Source organism: Limulus polyphemus, unplaced genomic scaffold (assembly GCF_000517525.1).
Source record: "Limulus polyphemus unplaced genomic scaffold, Limulus_polyphemus-2.1.2 Scaffold84, whole genome shotgun sequence".
In the NCBI taxonomy this organism is placed as follows: domain Eukaryota; kingdom Metazoa; phylum Arthropoda; class Merostomata; order Xiphosura; family Limulidae; genus Limulus; species Limulus polyphemus.
In genome coordinates this window covers 1104759-1125174 of record NW_013665694.1, presented here as the reverse complement: position 1 = coordinate 1125174, position 20416 = coordinate 1104759, and the positions used below count along the sequence as shown (strand labels likewise).

General features: G+C 32.1%; 1 protein-coding gene across 2 annotated transcripts in view; it reads right to left on the bottom strand.

Annotated features, from left to right (window-relative positions):
• Positions 1 to 20416, bottom strand: part of LOC106467942 (zwei Ig domain protein zig-8-like) — a 150599-nt gene that overhangs the window by 5399 nt on the left and 124784 nt on the right. For both annotated transcript variants that reach the window (XM_022396930.1, XM_022396937.1), the window contains 2 exons: positions 16554 to 16850; positions 8045 to 8216 (listed from right to left, as the gene is read on the bottom strand). In XM_022396930.1, the coding sequence (XP_022252638.1) occupies positions 8083 to 8216; positions 16554 to 16850 (431 nt within the window). In that variant the 3' untranslated portion in view covers positions 8045 to 8082. The remainder of the gene's footprint in view (positions 1 to 8044; positions 8217 to 16553; positions 16851 to 20416) is intronic.

Sequence of the window (20416 nt, the reverse complement as noted above, 5' to 3'; positions counted from 1 at the left end):
CGTATATATATATATATATATATACAAGCTGAAATACCTGTCAAACGGAGAATGTTTAAACTCAATTAAAACAATGCAAGTTTAACAGCAATCATACATTTCAAAGTAATAACTTGAACATAAACTTTATTTCAAAGTTTTAGAATTATAAGAGAACTTCTTCGTAAACAACATTTGCAGTTTGCTTTCCATTACAAACAAACAAAGATTTTGAGGTGATCCCACCCTTTGAACACCCTACATCTCATTGACCATGAGAAAAGCATGGTTGTTTGAGAAACAATCCAGCAACTTTCATAGTTTGACCTTGAATCCCTTTAGAACATTCAACATTGTCTAAAGCGTCAACCTGCCAAGATTGCTTGAGATTGACTCAATAGGCTGGGAGTAATTAACCAACAGGCTTTACAAAATAGGAATAAGGTTAAGTTCAATTTTGATCCCCTTAGGACATTCCCCATAGTTCATAGTGTTTAACATACAAATTTTGTTTGAGATTGGCCGAATAGGCTCGGACGATTTAGGGTAGAAAGAAACACACATTTGGTCTTTATATATCTATATTTATATAATATAACAGTAGAGGGTTGGTTGAAGACTGGCTCATGTGAGGTAAATTTGTATATATAATATATATATAACTCATTAAGACTGGCTCACCTGAGATAAATTGTATATATAATACTCCAATCAAATGAGGCTTCTGAAAACTCTAAGTGCAATATTTATTTGTTTTTCAGGAATATTAATATGCAACGCATGATTCTGAGTTCCAGTGATACTAATATCTTGCCAAATTACTTTCAAGGTCTCTGGAACTGTAATTATTTCAAGAAAACTTCGAAAGTCAGCATTTCCATGGTATCGCTTAAATTTACAGTGTGTGTTGCCACATGACATGCGTATATGAATAAGAAGACTCGTGATTTTATCTTTGCCATTGTTTTGTTCTACAAACAAAAGTTCAAATCCAAAATTATCCTATGTGTAGGCTTTCTTGAATTTACTGCATTTTATGTGGCTTTTGGTGAAAACTTTGTTCACAGTAGTCAAATCTTCAGTTTATTGTTATAAATTAGTTTTTGTTTTTAGATTTTTGAAGTTAAATACAAAGCTGCACAATGGCCTGTGTGGGCTGTACTAACCACTAGGTTGTGGGCAAATCAAAACCAGATGTTTAGCGTTATAAGCACAAAGACTTACCGCTGAGTCATTGGGGGTCATTGTTGTTATACAAGTTAACATAAATATGTCTAGATTAAAAAGGCGTAAACTCTCTAGCCATAGATAGCATGGGTATTCTTTATTTGGAATTGCTTACAAATATTTAAGAGTAAAGTCCTCTCTTCGTATAATGCTCCCCGGAGGGTCAGTGGTAAGTTTACGGACTTATAATGCTAAAATCCGGGATTCGATTCCCCGCTGTGGACATAATTCAGGAATCTATTATGTAGCTTTGCAGTAAGACTACAGCAATTTACTCTTCGTATAAAGTACAACACCAATGATATTACCACTATGTCGTTCATAGAAACGTTGAGACAGTTTCGTAGATCAACAACTTTATAACTGTGTAACTAAATATGCTTGAACATCAAGCAGTTTATGATACAGACTATTACCATCTTTCAATATTTGAATTTGTTTTATATCCATAACTTATATTTATTATTAAAACGACGAAATTAACAATTCTTTCGTACTTGTAAGCTCCCTTGGTGTCGTAATAAAAGAACGTACTACTAGTAATCTTGTGATTTGACTATAATCATTAATTATTGCACACAGGGACTTATTTCGTGCAAACTTTAATAATTAAGCTTACATCTGATGGCATTAGTGTGAGACATACGATACTAGACTGCTAAATGAGGTGAACTTGATTTGAGATGCTGATAACATAACCGTAAAGTTCCACCTTAATACTTTTGTTTCTAGTTGGCTTCCCTTGATGATTGATTCGAGGAATCTTTTAAGGAGTAATACAAGTTTAATATTTATATGAAAGTGATAGAGAACCAAACCAGTAATCATTTAGATAACGGTGGTTACCATGATTTAAAATAACATGAAGGATTTAGTATGCTGTGCATTTGTAATATCGTTTTACAGCAGAAGAAACAGTAGAAAGAAAACTGACTGGGTTTTGCCAAGTGGTTAGTGGGTAAGATTGCGTACCAGATGGTTTAAGGTTCGAATCCCTATATGTCGCTGAATTCGTTCCGCGCCTTTAACTGTGGGCGTTGACTATGAAAATCAATCCTACTATTCGGCTAAGAGTAGTCGTGTAGACGGCGTGTACTGAGAATTGGTTTCCTTCTCCAGGTCAGTTGCCATAAATTAGAGATGGCTATGCCTGAATCTTTAGCGCGTGTTTCGCATATGATGGCGTTCATGCTGAAAACACCAAATAACATGATTTTTACCACACTAAACTTAATGAGCCTTCACGTTTTACTAAAGAGAATTGTTTTACATAAGAAATATTTTCTAGACTTCCATTACTAATTAACTATCTGTTAAGATGTTATCCAGTAATTTTACCTACTATTCAACTGAGCATAATCGAATATTAAGATATCGAAGTTATTTCTTTAGCAGTTCTATTCATGTAATAAGAAAAACAGATAGTAATTCGTTTAGAAATTTATTAAAATTATTTAAAATTGCTGAAAATTGAATTTTGTCATTTTCTGAGTAACAGTATAAGAGGCTTCATTAAAAAACTTTCTCAAAGATAATTTTATTTACTTTAATAAGGAAAGCATTTACAACGTAAATCCAAATATAGAAAGCTCAACTGGTAAGAAGGTGAAAAAACCAGATATATATTGTATTGAATAATTTTTTTCTAAGTTTCAAAGTTATATATACAGCTTTATTAGCGTACAGAAACATATACAAGCATCGCTTGCGTCTCTTTTGAAATTATAAATTATCTCACTTATTGCTAACTTCACTAAAACGTTTAATTTAAAATGAGAAAACAACTATTTTATATTGTATTGTACTTGATAGAGCAAAATATTATTTATTAGAACAAAAAATCACTTTGTAATGTAGAGACATAAAGCTGTAAATTAACTTCCATGAGGCAGCATAGGTATCATAAGTTAATAGCGTGAATCATCAGAGGTATGACATGTGTGTGTTATAGTATAGTAATACAGGGTGTGTACGTTATATTAAAACAATTTTGAATGTTCAAATTAGCAAGTCACGTGGCAGCCATAGCCAATATAAAATCGCAACGGAACGGTGTACATCAGAGCTACATTTTAACATTGGTAGTGTGATTCATAACTTTACGGAAGGGTATGTAACAGCCATTTCCAAAGCAAAATATGAATACACTCTGATCATAAAGATATGTTTAGATTAAGTATTTAGAATGTTAAAGATGGAGGTATCCCTTATATTTAGTTGCATTGGATAGCAAAGAGATATGGATCAACTTGGAGTGCAGGACCATCAAGAAAGAGACCAGCAATAAGTCGCACCCAATCCATGGTAAGCAAAGGGAATCGTCTTGTAAGAGATGAGAATACACAAACATAAGGATCAGTGGCAAAAGCTGTCCACGTGCCCCAAGGAATAGTTCACAACATAGTCAAGAAAGATCTATGTTTGGAAAAATGACACAAGTCACGTGTGCACAAGTTGATTCTACAAAATATCAGTACAACTGTCGTATACCCCAAAGCAACTGAAGAATGAAACTGATATCCATACTATTCCAAATGAGAACATGCCGATCAATTATCGGATGCAGCACCTGAGAAACCGTCTTTCTCGTACACTAGATGGATATTGAAAAAATAGTAGAGAGGAGGAGGGTGTTTTGTACATATAGCCTTACGACGGAACCTTTTGCAATGGAAATTACGCTGCTGGGCAAATTTCAAGATGCACTGTTGTCAAATAGAGCATTACCGGATGTATTGATATGGACTATAACGACGTTGAGATGCTTCAAATGCGTTTTAATATATCGTACTCAACATCTGTATTTGTTTTGAAAAGTATTAGAAATGTATCTTATTATCATTGTTCCTAAAATGGTACACACACATATATCCCGCTAGCAGACGCGCCCAAATGTTCTACAGGCATATCTTGTTAGCAGTCGCCTCTAAAACCAATTATACTCATATTTCATCAGTAGCAGTTCTCGAAAACCGTTACGTTTATCCCGTTAGTAGTTGTCTCTATATTGTTCAAAACACAAATTACATTAGCAGTCTATCCAAAAATACACGCAAATCACGTTATCATTCTCTACAAAAATACTACACGCAAATCACATTAGTATTTGTTCCTAATCAGAAAAGCTTGACACACGTATTCCGTATAGGTTAAAAACTGTCTTATCATGTGTTTAGTGATATTCCATGGTTCCAGTGGTGAAAGAAGGGCGGTATACGCCGGTATGCATACCGGTAATAAAAAAACAAAGGCGATATGAAATATCGGCAAAAATAAACAAATAAGAAAATGTTATATTACTACAAAACACCCCTATATATACACCTCTTTGGTTCCGCACGATAATACGTTTAGGTCTCTGAAATTATAGCGCAAGTTTGTTTCATCTCAAGTCACTAACCTTATTCGCCGGAAAAACCACCCTTCCACCCCTCCTCCCCCAGGAAATTCATGCTGGCATCTTATCTAAATCGCTTTAAGAATTTCATATCTCCCAGTAGTACTGAAAAATAGTCTCCAGTGTTATATATTTAAACTTATATCATCTATTTATTTATCGTACATATATATATATATATGCATAAGGCATTTTGATGATTTTTCAGAATTATAGGTCCTTATTCTATTTGACTATTGAAGTTTGTTTCGAAATAGTTGCTGTTTTGGAGAAACCTGAAACAATGAGTTACAGGAATATTAGTGTGAATTTCTACTTCTACTTTTCGAAAATTATAAGAAGTTTTTGCAGTGTTTTTGCAAATAGATTTTCATGTATTTTACATAGCTTTTCTCAACTGCTTCTCTGAAAGTTTAAATGACACAGAATATTTAATTTGACTTTGTGAAAATAATTTTTATTTCATTACGTTCTTTTCCTGAATATATAAACATGAAATACCATCTCGAAGTACATTTTATAATTTTCTTATCATGAAGAATGCACTAAAATAATGTTTACTTCTAACTTTAGCTATATCCATTTTACAACTTATTATAGAATTAGAGAAAACTTGATTTTTTTCCAGTGACAACTGTATAGATTCTGATGTTTTTTCTATCAGACTATAATGATAATTCCAATAATAGAAGTAAATGACCCTTAGCAGTTTGTCCCCTATAAGTCCTTGTTTTACGTCAAAAAATTAATGGTACAACGTTTACAGTTGCGTTAACTCAGTTTCAATGTTTCGATAAATTTATGATGCAGATTTCAGATAATTCTCAAGTTTGTTTGGTGTATAATCCAGAAGCTGGCGAGGCATGATTCCGTAATTTAAAATAGGTATATAGATAATAATTCAACCAAATCTTTGCTGTTATCCAACTGCCGTGATGAATACTGGTATTGAGCGAAAGACCTAGTCTGAAGCGCATATCACAAACAGGTGTAGTTGAAATTCTATTACAAACTCTTTTTTGTTGAAAGTCTGTAGATGTACAGTAAAGAACGGTTTGACAAACACTGCCAGTTTCACTGGGAATTGATAACTTGAATGTTTGTTTTGTATCATTAGGAAAGATTAGTATAGAAAAAGTGAAAAACATTATATTAACTAAAAATAGCACGATGAGTCATAAACATTTTAAAGAACCTCTTTATATACTTAAAATTTGGATTTTGTCGGTATAACACACTCAATCAATCTAGCATGAAAATAAGAAAAACCTGGATACTCCTTTGAAAACATTCAAATAAGTTAGTTGATTAAATTTTTCAACAAAAGTCAGGTTCGATTTGTTTGAGGTTTGTTTTGAATTTTATTCAAAGCTACACAAGCGCTAAATGTCCCTAGTTTAGACTAGAGAGAATGCAGTAAGTCAACACCACCCACCGCCAACTCTTGGGCTGCTCTTTTACCGTCACATTATAACGCCCCTACGGCTGAAAGGGCGAGCATGCTTGGTGACGGGGATTCAAACCCACGACCATCAGATTGCAAGTCGAGCGCCTTAACCACCTGGTCATGCCAGGCCAAAACAGACTTATTACCTCTAGAGAAATACTCGTTCCCATGACGTCCCTAAAGACGGCAGGATATGAGAAGTTCAACGTAAGAAAAAAAACTAATAAGTAATTCAAAAATAATAACTAATTAATAATTAAACTTAGTTGTTCCTATAAACTACTAACCATTACAACGATGAGATATTACAACTTTCTATTTTGTGAAATTTGATGCCTTGGGGGTAATTGTTAGTGGTGTGGGATGATCTGGAGTAATTTAACTTACCTTCTGTCGGGATCAAATTCTGAGCTGATGGACTAGAGGGAAGACTGTTATTAACTAGCACCCAACGCCAACTGTTAGGCTACTCTAAGCAAATAGTGGGATATAACCGTCACTGTTATAAGGCACCCAAGGTCACAAAGTACGTAGCGCGAGTTCGACAACGGGACGCGAACCATAGACCCTAAGGATCATGTATAGATAGGAGAACAGGCCGCTAGTCAGAGACGTATTCAATTACATGTGTCCTGAGCCTGAGATGTTCTGGTGGTTGGAGCGATCGATTCACGAGATCAAAACCCGTCGCCGAACATGCTTGCTTCTTTTAGCAGCAGGGGCGTTATAATGACACGGTCAATCTCACTATTAGTTGGTAAAGAGTAGCCCAAGATTTGGCGGTGCGTGGTGTTGACTAGCTGTTTTCCTTGTAATCTATCACTGCACAATTAGGGACGGCCAGCGCAGATAGACCACGAGTAACTTTGCACAACAAACAAATATTTTTCCTTGTTCTGAAAACAAATTTCCTTTATAGAATCGATTCAGTCATGTGTTCTTGAATTTCTATTCGAAGCATTAGTCTTATATATGTTTATAACATATTGAAGATCTGTGCCAGCGTGCGAGAAGAGTTCATTTTGAAGTAAATTGATTTGACTTAGGTCTTATAAGGTATATAATGAAATATAGATTCAACCCTAGCTTTTCTTGCTGTTGTATGAGTGAATTTAACAGCTGCTTTATTATCCATGTCCAAAATAAAGCTGAGCATCATGGCGCCAGAATGTTAAATCCTAGTGGACTTTTTTCTTTCAATTCAACGTATGGATTTCAGCATGAAATAATAATATTACTAAACATAACAACAAAATATAAAGTTTTCTATAACGTTTCTAACTTTATATCCGGGGCCAAAACTTGTACTATGACGCTTAACTAGAAGTTTCTTAAACACTTGTAACACTACCACAGCTTGCGTGTGTGACGTCAACTATTGGAAAGTCAATTTTAAACCCAGAAAAAAAAGTGGATTCCAATTAGCTTTTAGAATCAACATTAAAGTTCGCTAGCCATCACGCAATACCATGTAGTATGTTAAAGCCCAAATTAAAATCTTATAAACTCCAAAAATTGAGTTACAAAACAAATTCTACGTATTAAGCAATCGAACTCCTCAAATTTCTAGGCCGTATTAAACCAAACTTATGCTAAGAGACGCACAACTCCAAATCAAATTTTTAAGCGAATTTAAAATACGTTGACCTGGATATGCTGTTTGTGCCTGTGTGCAATTTAGAAACATTAAATATTTAGTAGATGGAAGAAGAATTAATAAATAACTCTCCAATAATATTCCAACGGCTTCAATAAATGAATTTTTACAGCTGAAGATAAAGTGTAAGTTTTGTGGTAAATAGAGTTACTAAGAGAAATAATTTACAATATCACTTGCACCTTTGGAAAATGTGAAACAAAGGACGTGTCCACATATCTGAAATACATAATATAATTGGATTCAAGAAACAAGAAATTCTTGGCATTACTACTTCGTGCACACATAAGATATGTGCACAAGACAATCCAGAAAAATAATGGTGTGAAGTACGTACAAACCACAACCCTTCCAAATCTGTCGGCCATTTTCCTGTCATCTCCATCGGTTCTGGTAAAGTTGTTGGAAGCAGAGGAACATTGGGAAAAGCAAAGCCGTTGATCCTTTCGTACCAACCGCAGAAGTATGCAGTGGTCTGCCGTCGTTCTGTACGGAGGCCTGCTTTGCTCCTGAAAATTCCAAACAAACAATAAGTTCTAAAAATACACCTAGAAAAAAATAGCCAAAAGTTCGGTTATTGACATTTAAGTATCACATCTTAAAAGTATTTAATCCCATCACACTTCAAATTTCTGCATCAAATATATAAATGTAAAAAATGCATTGCCTTTTCTTAAATCTCAACATAATTTATTAAAATATCTAACGATACTAACAATAAAATTTCACGTTTAAATGAGATTAGTTAATTCAACAAAACTAAAATCACAACATAAGAACTTTGTAGCTTCAAATGTGTACCAATATAGCCCTAAATTATCGATCTATTTTTTTTTTTTACTTTGCTTACAGTATAATATATGTTAATTTTACTTCGACTACATTACATAAACACCGTAAATAACGAGAATAAGTATTTTATTTCTTTTTTATTAAAGTATTTATATAAACAAAGTGCAGTGAATGTTCGAAAATTTCAAGTGTCCGTCTGTTCTACTCAGGCACTAGTATCAGTCTGTTCTGCTCAGGTAGTAATGTCAATCTGTTCTACTCGAGCAATAATGTCAGCCTGTTCTAATAATTGGGAAAATGATCAAGAATGCTTTTAAGAAAACGAAATAAATCAAGATTTATTAAATAAAAAAACAACAACACTGTGATTGGTCAAACCCTACTAACTAAATACTGAACATTTTAATGTGGTTGGTTGATATCCATTTGTAGCGATATAGTTTATAAAAATACTATACTTCTTTTAGAAGAGTATACTCCTTGGGTAAGTAAGTTGAGACCACCTTTTTATTTATTTTTCTTTGAATGGATAAAGTTTTTCTTTCTAAAAGAGATCATAATAGAAAAGTACAAATTTATAGTAACGACATGATAAGAATAGTTAAAATTAACGAGCCTATTAATGTTTAACTGGGCAAAAAATAATTAATTCACGTAAATATATCATCGATATAACTTATGATACGGTAGTTGAAGTCTTTCTGGATATTCTGATATCAACTGTTTTCATGATAACTTAGAAATGAAAATATAATTATGATAGATTATATCCCGTACTAGCCTTCAGCAAGTTGATCTTAAATATCTCCATTGGTAACAACAGCATGTGATATTATTTTACATCGAATTATATTAACTTAGAAACCCGAATCCATTACTTCCATTTACAACGTCAGAATAAGATCCAAAGTAGTTAAAGTAATTAATAGTTTGTTGATAAAGCATCAAATCCAGTTGTGCATACATCATTGCGAAGTTTCAGATTAAATGAGAAAAAGTATCTTACTGTTAATACATTTACGGAAGTTCAATAAGAAAAAAACCTAATAAACATTGACGTCATGAATCTTTTTAATGTATAACTTATAATTTTGGTTTCCACTCATCAAAGCATTTCATAAACAGTATGTATGCCACACAGGTGTCAACCAGTATAGATTACCTTATTAGCATTTTGACGGGGTTCTTTTCGTTCTATTTCACCATGTATTCAAACATCCTACACAACTATAGAGAGTTACCTCAGGTTTTGATAAAACATATAGAATTATTTCCAAATGAAAGTCGATAATAGTTTACAAAAACAAAACAACACATAAACGTACTTTCTAGCTAAGTACTTCTTCTAGACACACAACGTTTAATGTTCTAGGATGTTGTACAAACACTGGTTGAAAATAGAAGTCGACCCTAGTTTATTTAAGGAAACGTTGTAGTTTCATTAAGAGGAAAGTAAAAACAATCTACTTATCTATCTACCACACATAATAAAGACGTTAATCAAACTAATGCACAACTGAAACTGGGAATATGCACTACTCTTGGGTGTATAAAAGTGAAAGGTAAGATTGTGATGGATATTGACAATTCGTGTTTAAGAACATACGTTTTCTATATTTAACCAACAATAAAATCGTTACAACACTCCAAAGATGGGTGTGTAACTTAATATTTTATACAATATACACGCAAAGCCTTTCCCTTGGGTAAAAACAGATGAAAAGACAAATTAGTTTAGGTGTGACAAGTTGTTAGGAGAGTTATATGGCATACCCATTTAATATGATTGAAGAACACTTGGTAATGTATTACTTAGCAAGCATTATTTTATAGTGATATTTTCTATTGTTCAAATTCGCAATGTTGGACTCGGGGCAGGACCTGAATTCGTGAATTGTCACTGTAGGTAAATCGGAAAAGTTTTATTTTCCAAAAAGGAAAAGAAACTGAAAAATGAAGCTTTAGAAGGCAATTATAATGGCTTGTGCTAGTTTATTGAGACTAAACAGCCTTAGTCATGCAAAACATATAAGCAACATGTATTTCATTATTGAAGACTGAGCATTTTGGCTACCTTCAGTTTTTAAGTGTCATCCGTATTGTTTAAATATATAGTATTCAAAATAAGTAGATTAGGCACTTGGCAGATGGACAAAATACTGGCAAAAAGAAATAATAGGAAGCAAAATATAAAATGACATAAAATGGTGAACGTGATTATGATATTTATTGTTTCGATTGCGTAAAAGGATTTTTAGCAAGTCAGAAGCGGAAACGCTAGATTCCTTTTTTTTTATCCGAACCATTTTAATACCCCTTGAATATAATAAGACCGTATATAAGTTCATAGCACTAGAAAGTATAATCCGACTCCAGTGTAACAACTTTAAACGGCTTAAGCTCTGATAAAAAGGGTGAGGCAATATCCACAAAACAGACAACAGCAAAAAAAAACAAAAAACTGTCAGACTGGTTCAATGGGTGAATCAAGAGATCAGTTAGAGCCATTCTGAAAATAAAAATAAATATTGATTTTTATAGCAATTGAAATAAGACAAACACCTAAGAAAATAAAATTATAATACCCTTTAGAAGATAGTTAAAAATGAATAATAGAAAGAGGGTTATTGAAGAAATATTTTTTGGTTGATGGGAAAAGTTAAAAATGAAGAATAAAGAAAGGGATAATGAAGAATTGAATGTATAGAACCAATACAAAATAATTATGTATGTTATTTCAGGTATTTTGTCGTTACATAAAGAAAATTCTCATGTGTGTGTATGTATGTATGCTGAAAGATGAAATACATGAAGAAAAGATAGAAAATAGAAATACTATATATAATTCTATCAGATCATAAGTAAAGCTAACGACTTGAAAACAGGTTACAATCAATTTTAGCCCAGAACCTGTTTTTTTAACGGGTTAGCTAATAGAGTAGAATGATTGTAAAACTTGTGAATTATACCAGGAAAGCTTGATGGAATTTTTCGAGCAGTAATTTATCAAAGTTCACGCAAAAATATTTAATGAAACAGAAAAATGACCACTTTATGGCACCTTCAACTTCATTACACTCTCCTTGTTTGATCTTATATTTTTGAATTTGACCTTTAAACGACACTCTGTTTACAGTGATTTTATTCTGAATATAATTTTTTACCTTAATCATAGTGATGCCATCTATTTCTTATTGTGAGATTTGACCGTCTATGTTATAGAAAACTTAAAGCCCCAAAGCGCGGAGCGCATTTTTGCAGCAACAAGAAGCAAACTATGATCCCTAGGATTCACAATCCAGGCACACTAATTTTTAGGTCCTCCTATTGTAAAATAAAGAATCCAAATTTATTAATATAATAGTACCAATATAAAAGATTTAATTCAGTAAAAACCAAGTAAAAACACCCAGACTTGAAATATAATTATTTCTCTTTCAAAAACAAGTGAAAACAAAAAAGTGACTTTAGTTAGCGTTTTCTGGGAGTTGTGTATATGGTCAATCCTTTTTATAGTGATCAGATCAATTAAACTTTAAAAAACTGGTTAGAAGCAGCTAAGGTATATTACAGAACTAGTCTGAAAATACAAGAATAACATTATAGTAACTTGGGTATGTGCGATATTTTTAAGTGCTAAGGTTCCATTGGTTTGCTTAAATCAAAATTATATAAGCCTTCTTAGTTAGGGATTTCTTGAGATTCTTTATCAAATCAGAAGTTGAATACTGTTGAAAATATTGATGTGTTAAAACAAGGTAACTGGAAATGCCTTAAGAAAAGCGAAACGTTCTAAACATAACTTATTTAGTTTCAACAACAACTTGTTAATTTTCATGAGATTGTTACTTAATTTGTTTTCCAAAACAAATGTACCAGATATTCGGGTTCAAATATTGAATTATTAATACTTGTGAAAGTCGTCTTTTCCTGGGATTTAACATAAACCACAATGTCTTATTAGCTCAAAATGGAACATTTCAACAATATTCCATTGTGCTTAGTATATCATAATTAAAACAAAACTTACTTACCTAAAAGTTCCAAAAACACTTTATTTTAAAATCTAGTAACATTTCCATCATTGATCATCTGAAGATAAATCTATAAGATTTACTTGTTTAAAATGATATAACGAATAAAGGAAGAAAGAAAAGTTAAGAACATAACGTAGCATTCTCTTAGAAATAAACACGCCTTTCTCTAATGGTAATGACTTTTACTTATGTGGAATCTATAACACATAAGATAATGTGCAACGAAAAGTAAAAATTCGTTTTAAGCTGTATAGGAGGGACAATCAAAACTTTTGTTTTCAGCTTACATAGATAAAGGAATTTTCGATAAGCACACATAATATAATATAGTAACTTGCGTGTCACAGTGAGAGTAGCGAAATGTAGAGGAAAGCCATAGTTCAAATTTTCTTTCACTGAAGGATTTAGTGATTTGGGACTATTTGTCATGTGGAGATATATTGGCAGTTGATAGCAGTAACGCGCCTATCCAAGGGAAACCACAGTACCACAGCGGAAGAACTTCCATCATCTATTTTGAAAGCTAGTAATTGTTCGTAAAACAAAATAAGTGAAGATAGAAGACTCTCAGGTACTGGGATAAGAGATGAGATTATCTTAGGTAAATGATAACGTAATGTTGCATAAAATACGGCACAGACACGGTTATTGTGTTGCCTCAACAATTAAATTTCTTTTAATATATATAATAGGTCTGTTTTCGTCAGATTTAAATCATAGGCCGCAAATATTGTGCACAGCTAATAAACATTACTATTTTTCTTTTTAAAAGGAATTGGTAGTATCTTGTTGTTTAATCCATCGCGAAATAGAAATAGGTGTAATTTAAAAATTATTGGGTTATATTAAATCAGTATGACACCCCGCCCTAATTGTGTTAAATTTATAATACCATTGGGTTATTCTAAGAATTGATTGGATGTTTATGCAAAATAGTGAATAACCAATAAGTGAGTCAGTGCTGCGCTAAAATATGAAATGACTGCTTTTTTTTCAGTAAAAATGTTTTTGATGAATTTGAGTTTTGTACATGTAGCTACTTATCTTTCTGAAATGAAATTATTTATTGCTCTTATCTTTATAGTTCTCTTCCATCTTTACAGCAGATTACTGTGATTTTCAATACGTGCTCGGACTAACCAAGTTTGCCTCAGTCGAAGTTATAGAACTTAATCTATCCCTAAATCTCTTGTTCATTCTAGTTTGCTAGTTTAACGTTCCTAAAGAAAGAAACTTAAGCCACTTAGAGACTAAAGGTATTATCTGCAAATGGAATTCAATATCATCAGTGAATAGTCTTTAAAGTGTGCATTAAATTCGCATCTCACACGTTTAATTTATCTAAACGAAACTCGTTCTTACGTGGGTAAATTCTATTCTTGCCATGAATAGTTGAAAAGAAAACTTTATCTGCATTTTGTTTTATAAAATACTGTTTTAACTACAATACCGTAATATTAACTTGTGTGGTTAGGACTTCTTTTGCCGGTCGTGGCCATGGGTTAGTATACTGGACTGTTTGCTCCACACTTTGAAGCTGTAAGGTTCAAATCCCACTATTTGATTAGGGTAACCCAATAGCTCGTGGTTAGTGCTGTTGAATAGTTTCTTTCCTGTAGTCTATTAGATAGCCCATATATAAATTTGCGCGAATTTCAGAAACAGCAAAAAAAACAAAAAACTGACTTTGTACTGGTGTTTTGCTACTTTAATAGGAACTAATTACATATATGCACCTTGTTAAGGTATTTTAACATTCAAACACAGGCTAATCCATTTATGAAATCTACGGTTATTTTTGTTTTGAATATAATTTAATATACTGTCAAAATAAACACCAATTAGGAGATTATGTATTTAAATAAAGACTAAAAATGCGTTTTTCTTCCGCTTCCAACGTCTGTTAAGTATTATAACTATTATTGTTTAGCGAAGAAATTTTCACGCAAAATGAAATTTAGTAATTGTCTTATACAAAACATAAAACACATGATTTACTTATATATAAAACCGGGTATTATTGTAATAAAAGGTTAACATCAAACGTTTTAGAATATTTTTCCATCTCTTAACTTTGAAGGTGATTCTTCAATTGCAATGTTTTTTTTCCACGGCTAGAAAACTCTAGATTTATTGAAACGATGTGCACAGTTTTAAATTAAAACTCATATTTTTATACCATATTGGAAGCATATATATTTGTATTCACCAAAAAAAATTTAGGATTAAACCATCTTTAGAAAATCTAATAGAAATAAACAGTAGAAACCTTCTTTGATTCTTTATTTGTAACATACCAATAATCATAATGATGTAACATGACTTTTTAATTTGGAATAAATTAATCATATAAATGTACCATATTTCTTTATCTAGAAGAAACATATCAAGAAGCTTGCCGAATCATTTTAATTAGAAAAAATGAACACCGTAATTCTCCGAATATAATAATCTCCCAAATACAATAAGCACTCTACACGAACAAAGAGTTAAGTTTTCCTTATTACCATAAATTATATGCACCTAGATTTTTGCAATACTCTGGCCAATGTAACTCTCTGATATTAAAGTGTCCGTATAATCGCTAATTGCGCGTTCGCCGTAGTGCTTGCTATCTTTGCAATCGCAAACGGCAAATAAACATTGCCAAAATATTAGTGTATCCATAAAATCGCTAAAAGCGAGTTTGCCTTAGCGCTTGCTATGTAGAGCAGTGGCGCCAACTATTTGAGGACAGTGATTCGGACTGTAATTTGTAATTTGTAAACTCGATTTGTAATTTTGAATATTAAACGTAGTGTAGCGATAACTAGTTTTTATATTTCTAAGTGTGCAGGTAAATATGTCTTAAAAATCAAAAGACTTAGCTGCCTGCCTCCTTATTAAGGCCTCGCCAGTGGCACAGCTGTATATCTGCGGACTTACAACGCAAGAAACCGGATTTCGATGCCCGCGGTGGGCAGAGCACAGATATCCCTTTGTGTAGCTTTGTGCTTAACTACAAAAATAACTCTTTATTGAGAAGAAACTTATCATACAAGCCTCAAATGTGAGTTTTATCTAAAATATATTAAATATAGAAAGTTAGCATGTATTTTTATTCAGAAGATATTAATCATACAAACCATTTATAATTCAATTTTGTTTAGAAAAAAGATATTATGAAAAGCTATCATATGAATTTATCATGATATTTCGAATGATTTTGAGGAGATGAAATATGTATATATATATATATAAACGAAGGAATTATACTTGCTATATATGAAAATAGGTTTTAATGCAAATGTTTAAAATTTTCGATCAAAAGAATTTGGTACAAACTGTCCGAATTAATTAATTAAAGCAAAGTGAATGTTTCAATAAACTGTGGAAAAAAAATTATAGAAAATTATAGGTGCAAAGTTAGTAAAATTTTATCTTATATAGGTCTGGCATTTAAAAAATATACATCAAATGAATATACACCTTAAATCAAAGAAAGGTCATACCAATCCCATTTCCTTTTTTTGTATACAAATCATTTATTCGATATATCCTGAACGTATTTATTACGCTCTCTCAGTGTGAAAGTTCAAAGTCTGTATGTACTATCGTTCTGTTAACCATGTACCCATTGTAATTCTTCCCAAGGATTCTGTGAACATATTGTTAACTTTGTCCCTTATCACCGAAAATGATTGAAGAGAAAAATTAATACAATCAAAATCTTTGTTTCTGTAAAGGAAAGAAATACATTTCTACTGTTACATTATGTATGTTTCTACACAGAGAACGAAGGGAAAATGGACCAATTTCACCGTTTCATCATTTTTATAACATTACATAAGAGACAAAATAACACAGATGTGTACATCACTTGCACATTTAGCTTATGAATTACATGGTGTCAAATAGCTCGCTGTCATACAGAAACAAGCAGAAAGAAGGTATACAGCATGCAATTCGCAGTTTTTAAAAACTATTTCTGGTCATAAAATTTCTTATTTTTGGTCTTTATACTCTAAAAGTACTCACCTTTCACGACGTGAACCAGTACACTGGCTGAGTCAGTGTTTGAAGGCCCACAAGTGTAGTTTCCGGAATCTTCGGGTTGTGCATCTTCGATATAAAGATTAGAAACGGCTGTATCCTGACTAACCTTCAACACAGAAATGCGACCTCTTGGCAGGTCGTAGTTAATCATGCGGTTATTGTGGTACCAGAAAATGAAGACAGGGAGTTCTGGACTATCACTGATAACACATGTTAGATTGATTGGACTCCCAGGGTCCAGAAAGAGGTCTGACCCATCATGAATCTTCGCTTGGGGAACTAGGCATAGAAAAAAAAACAAATGCAAACTCGTTATGTGGAACTCCAAATCTGTATTACTAAACCTAACAAATGTATACATAAATTTAACAATCTAAATTATTTCTACTGTTATTTCCGAGTTTCTTAATAAACTGTGAAAGGGAAGCCATTTAAATACTGTCTACATGAACAGCATGATCACCAGGAACACTTTCTTAATCTAATAACTGGTGAAAATATATCGCAAAAGAACTGTTCATGAGAATTCATATTAGGTTTCACAACATGTTGCACAGGCATCCAAAGCAGCAGTCTGCAAAGGAACAAAAATAACTATGTGAGCAAATACTGTAATATAACGCATTTGCGTGATTAGATATAGTTGTCTCTTTTCTTTTATCTTTTTCTATCATATCTCATATACATCGATGTGGGATGTTTTACTTTTTTTTAAAGATTTATCTTGTTAAGCTCTATAGATAATATGGATGCCTCAGTGACTCTTGGGAAGATAAAAGCTATCTTTATTCTACGGTAGAGATCAAGATAGCAATTCTTAAGAAACGAAGCGTCTTTTATATGTTCCGTTCGTTCATAAAACAAAAAAGTGATACCCACCCAATGGGGTAGGGTTATTCCGAAACTTTTATATCATGGATTCCATTTTCAGAAAAAAAAAAGAAAGCGAAAATAATAAAAGCTTAAGAAGAAAAAAAAAGCATGATAGAAAATGACTGAACTGATAAGAATTGCCTATTTCTCTCGTTTTATATCACTGAACTCGATATTTTTATTTTGACAAAAAAGGAAAATATGTGTACATGCACGTGATATAAATAAATTATCACGTATTTTTTTTTCAATGTTTAATGTTAAAGTTCCTTGAACAATGGGCTCTTACTGTCGTTTTAACTGAAAAAGTTTTCTATACTAGTAATTTTATGTTTATTTATTTATGACAACTTACATATTAAACTCGCTTTAGTTACTACAGTAATTCGATTTCTAAATTTCACCTAACCACAAAAATAAATTCGACTTGGACCTTTACTTCTGAAAGGTAAATAACATTTATATATTATTCAAAAAACAAACAAACCAAGTTGTCATCATTTAATGTTCATTGACATTTAATCGCCTTTATTTCTTATTATGCTTTAATAAGGCAAGTTTCTTGTCATTGTTTAATCTTAATTGTTTATTCTAAATATGAATACAATTCTGTAGCCATCCAGAATTACATATTCAGCTAAATTTGATGACGAGAAACCCATTTTTTAGAAAATAAAAGTTTGGAGACAGCTTGAATGGGTAACGAAGAAAACTTTATTATAAATCTACAACGTTTCGACAAGATTATATCACCTAATCGTATCGAAACGTTGTACAGTTATAATAAATTTTACTTCATTACCCATTCAAGCCACCTCGAAACTTGTATATTCAGCTAAATGGAGCTTATGAAAAATTTCATTGAAAGTATCTTATATAGACCTTTTTGAGAAAATTTATAGATCCAGGGATTGTGTAGTTGACATAGCTTGTGTGGGTTGTGTGGGAAAAAATAAAACTTTACTAGAAAGTCGAATTTGCAGATAGACTATAAAAAAGATAACCATGACAGTTTTAGCCCAGTTTATTTGCCTCATTATTACCAAAAATAAACCGTTCTAATGATTATATGTGTGACCTTGGTTAGTTCTATTAATTGTCACTAGTGGCGTTTTGACACATCTGTTTATTTAAAAATTTGAATGCAAAGCCACACAAGGTCTATCTACACATAGCCGTACCTACTTATGAGCTGATAAAGCAGAAGAAAAGTAGCTAATCAACATCACCAGATCTTGGTTTACTGTTATTTGACCGTATAACGCACCCACGGTTCCAAAATGAGTAGCTCGTTTTGAGGTAACGGCTGCGAACCGTGAACACTAAGTTCGCAGTCCGAGCACGTTAACCATTAGGCCACGCTCGGCCCATTGACATTTGTTTGTGATAAAAGTTTTTATTAGAAAGAGGTGTGGTAACAAGAAATTTGTTTACAAAAATAATAAGGTAAGCATATTACAGACTGCACAGTAGCTACTTAAAACTATTATACATATCTAATTTACTGAATATTTTCTGTCATAAAGTTTAAATGTCTTGCTGATTGACACTGATGGCTATGAAAATTTCTTCTCAAGTGATAGTGTTAATTTATCGACAAAATTTAATTTTTGTTTACAGTGTGGGCCTTTCATCAGTATATAAAGGGAAGTAAGTAGTAAAAGTACTGTTTGCTTACTTTATATGAGAAAGCTAAAGATTGAAAACTTTTCAATTGATTTCAGCGTAAAGTTTCTGCTTATTTTCACACAATATAATCTACTGAGCAAAAGTATAAAGCTGTCATAACATTTTGGTACGAAACGATGTTATTTCTTTGGTAACCGAATAACAAATAAACGCATGATTGTAAATATGAAAACGTTCGAAACTAAATGGATAAGAAAGCACGAGATTTGATTGAGCTTTTAAGTTTTCTCGATGACGTTATTAATTACTTTTGTCCCTTTGTCATTATAGATTAATATTATAATATAGTCATGAAAAATCTCAGTATGTTGGAGGCGTCATTTTATTAGTTGTTTATTTACTTCTGATGGAAGAAAATTGACAATTAGAAATTTGGTTAAATTTTATTAACTTTTTATTAGAAAATCAATAATTTAGAGGACACATGAGATGTGTATATGGCAGTATAAATAGCGCCAAAAACTGATAGAGATATTTTTATGATGTAGAGTAGATGTTTTATGGATCAGATGATGTATTATCATATATATTTTACTCTTTGCAACACATGAAAACAGAGAATCTTATAAAGTTTAGAATATAAACACTACTTTCATGGTAATACCAATTTCATTTCGACACACACACACACATACTTAACTATTTAGAATTTAATACTCTTGTTTGTTTTAGCCCAAAGCCTCTATATACGCTATGCCGACTGCAAGGATCGAGCACCGAATTTTAGCATTATAACCTCTCAAGCTTACTGCTGAGCCATAGCAAGGCACATTTGCATATATTCTGATTCTATTAAAAATTATTATTTGTTTTTGTTCGAAATGAGGCCAATATTATGTTGTGTGTTTCAGGTAATGCATTAAAAGAACTTACACACTTTCGATGGCATTCCAAACATAATTCCATAAAAGATATTGTTTCTCTTATTAAAGGAATTAAATGGCATCTGTCATTTAATAACTCTAGCATACATGTTTAGAAATTGAAAAATAATATAAAAACATGTTAAAGGTTAAAATATATTTCTTACTGATGTGTAAGGTCCGTGGACCAATTTTATAAAGCTTTCAAGAGCAATAAGGATTGTTTTAGAAATCAGATTCTCTTTAATAAATCAAAACTAATGTTGATGGAATTTTTATGTAATTTGATGTCTTAATAGCGTTTGTTTACGACAAGATTTATTAGATACATTGCCAAACTCGGTAGTTAACTTAAGACAGATATGAGTAAATGCTTTTATATGTTATGTTAATTTTACTTTTAGAAATATATTTCTAAAA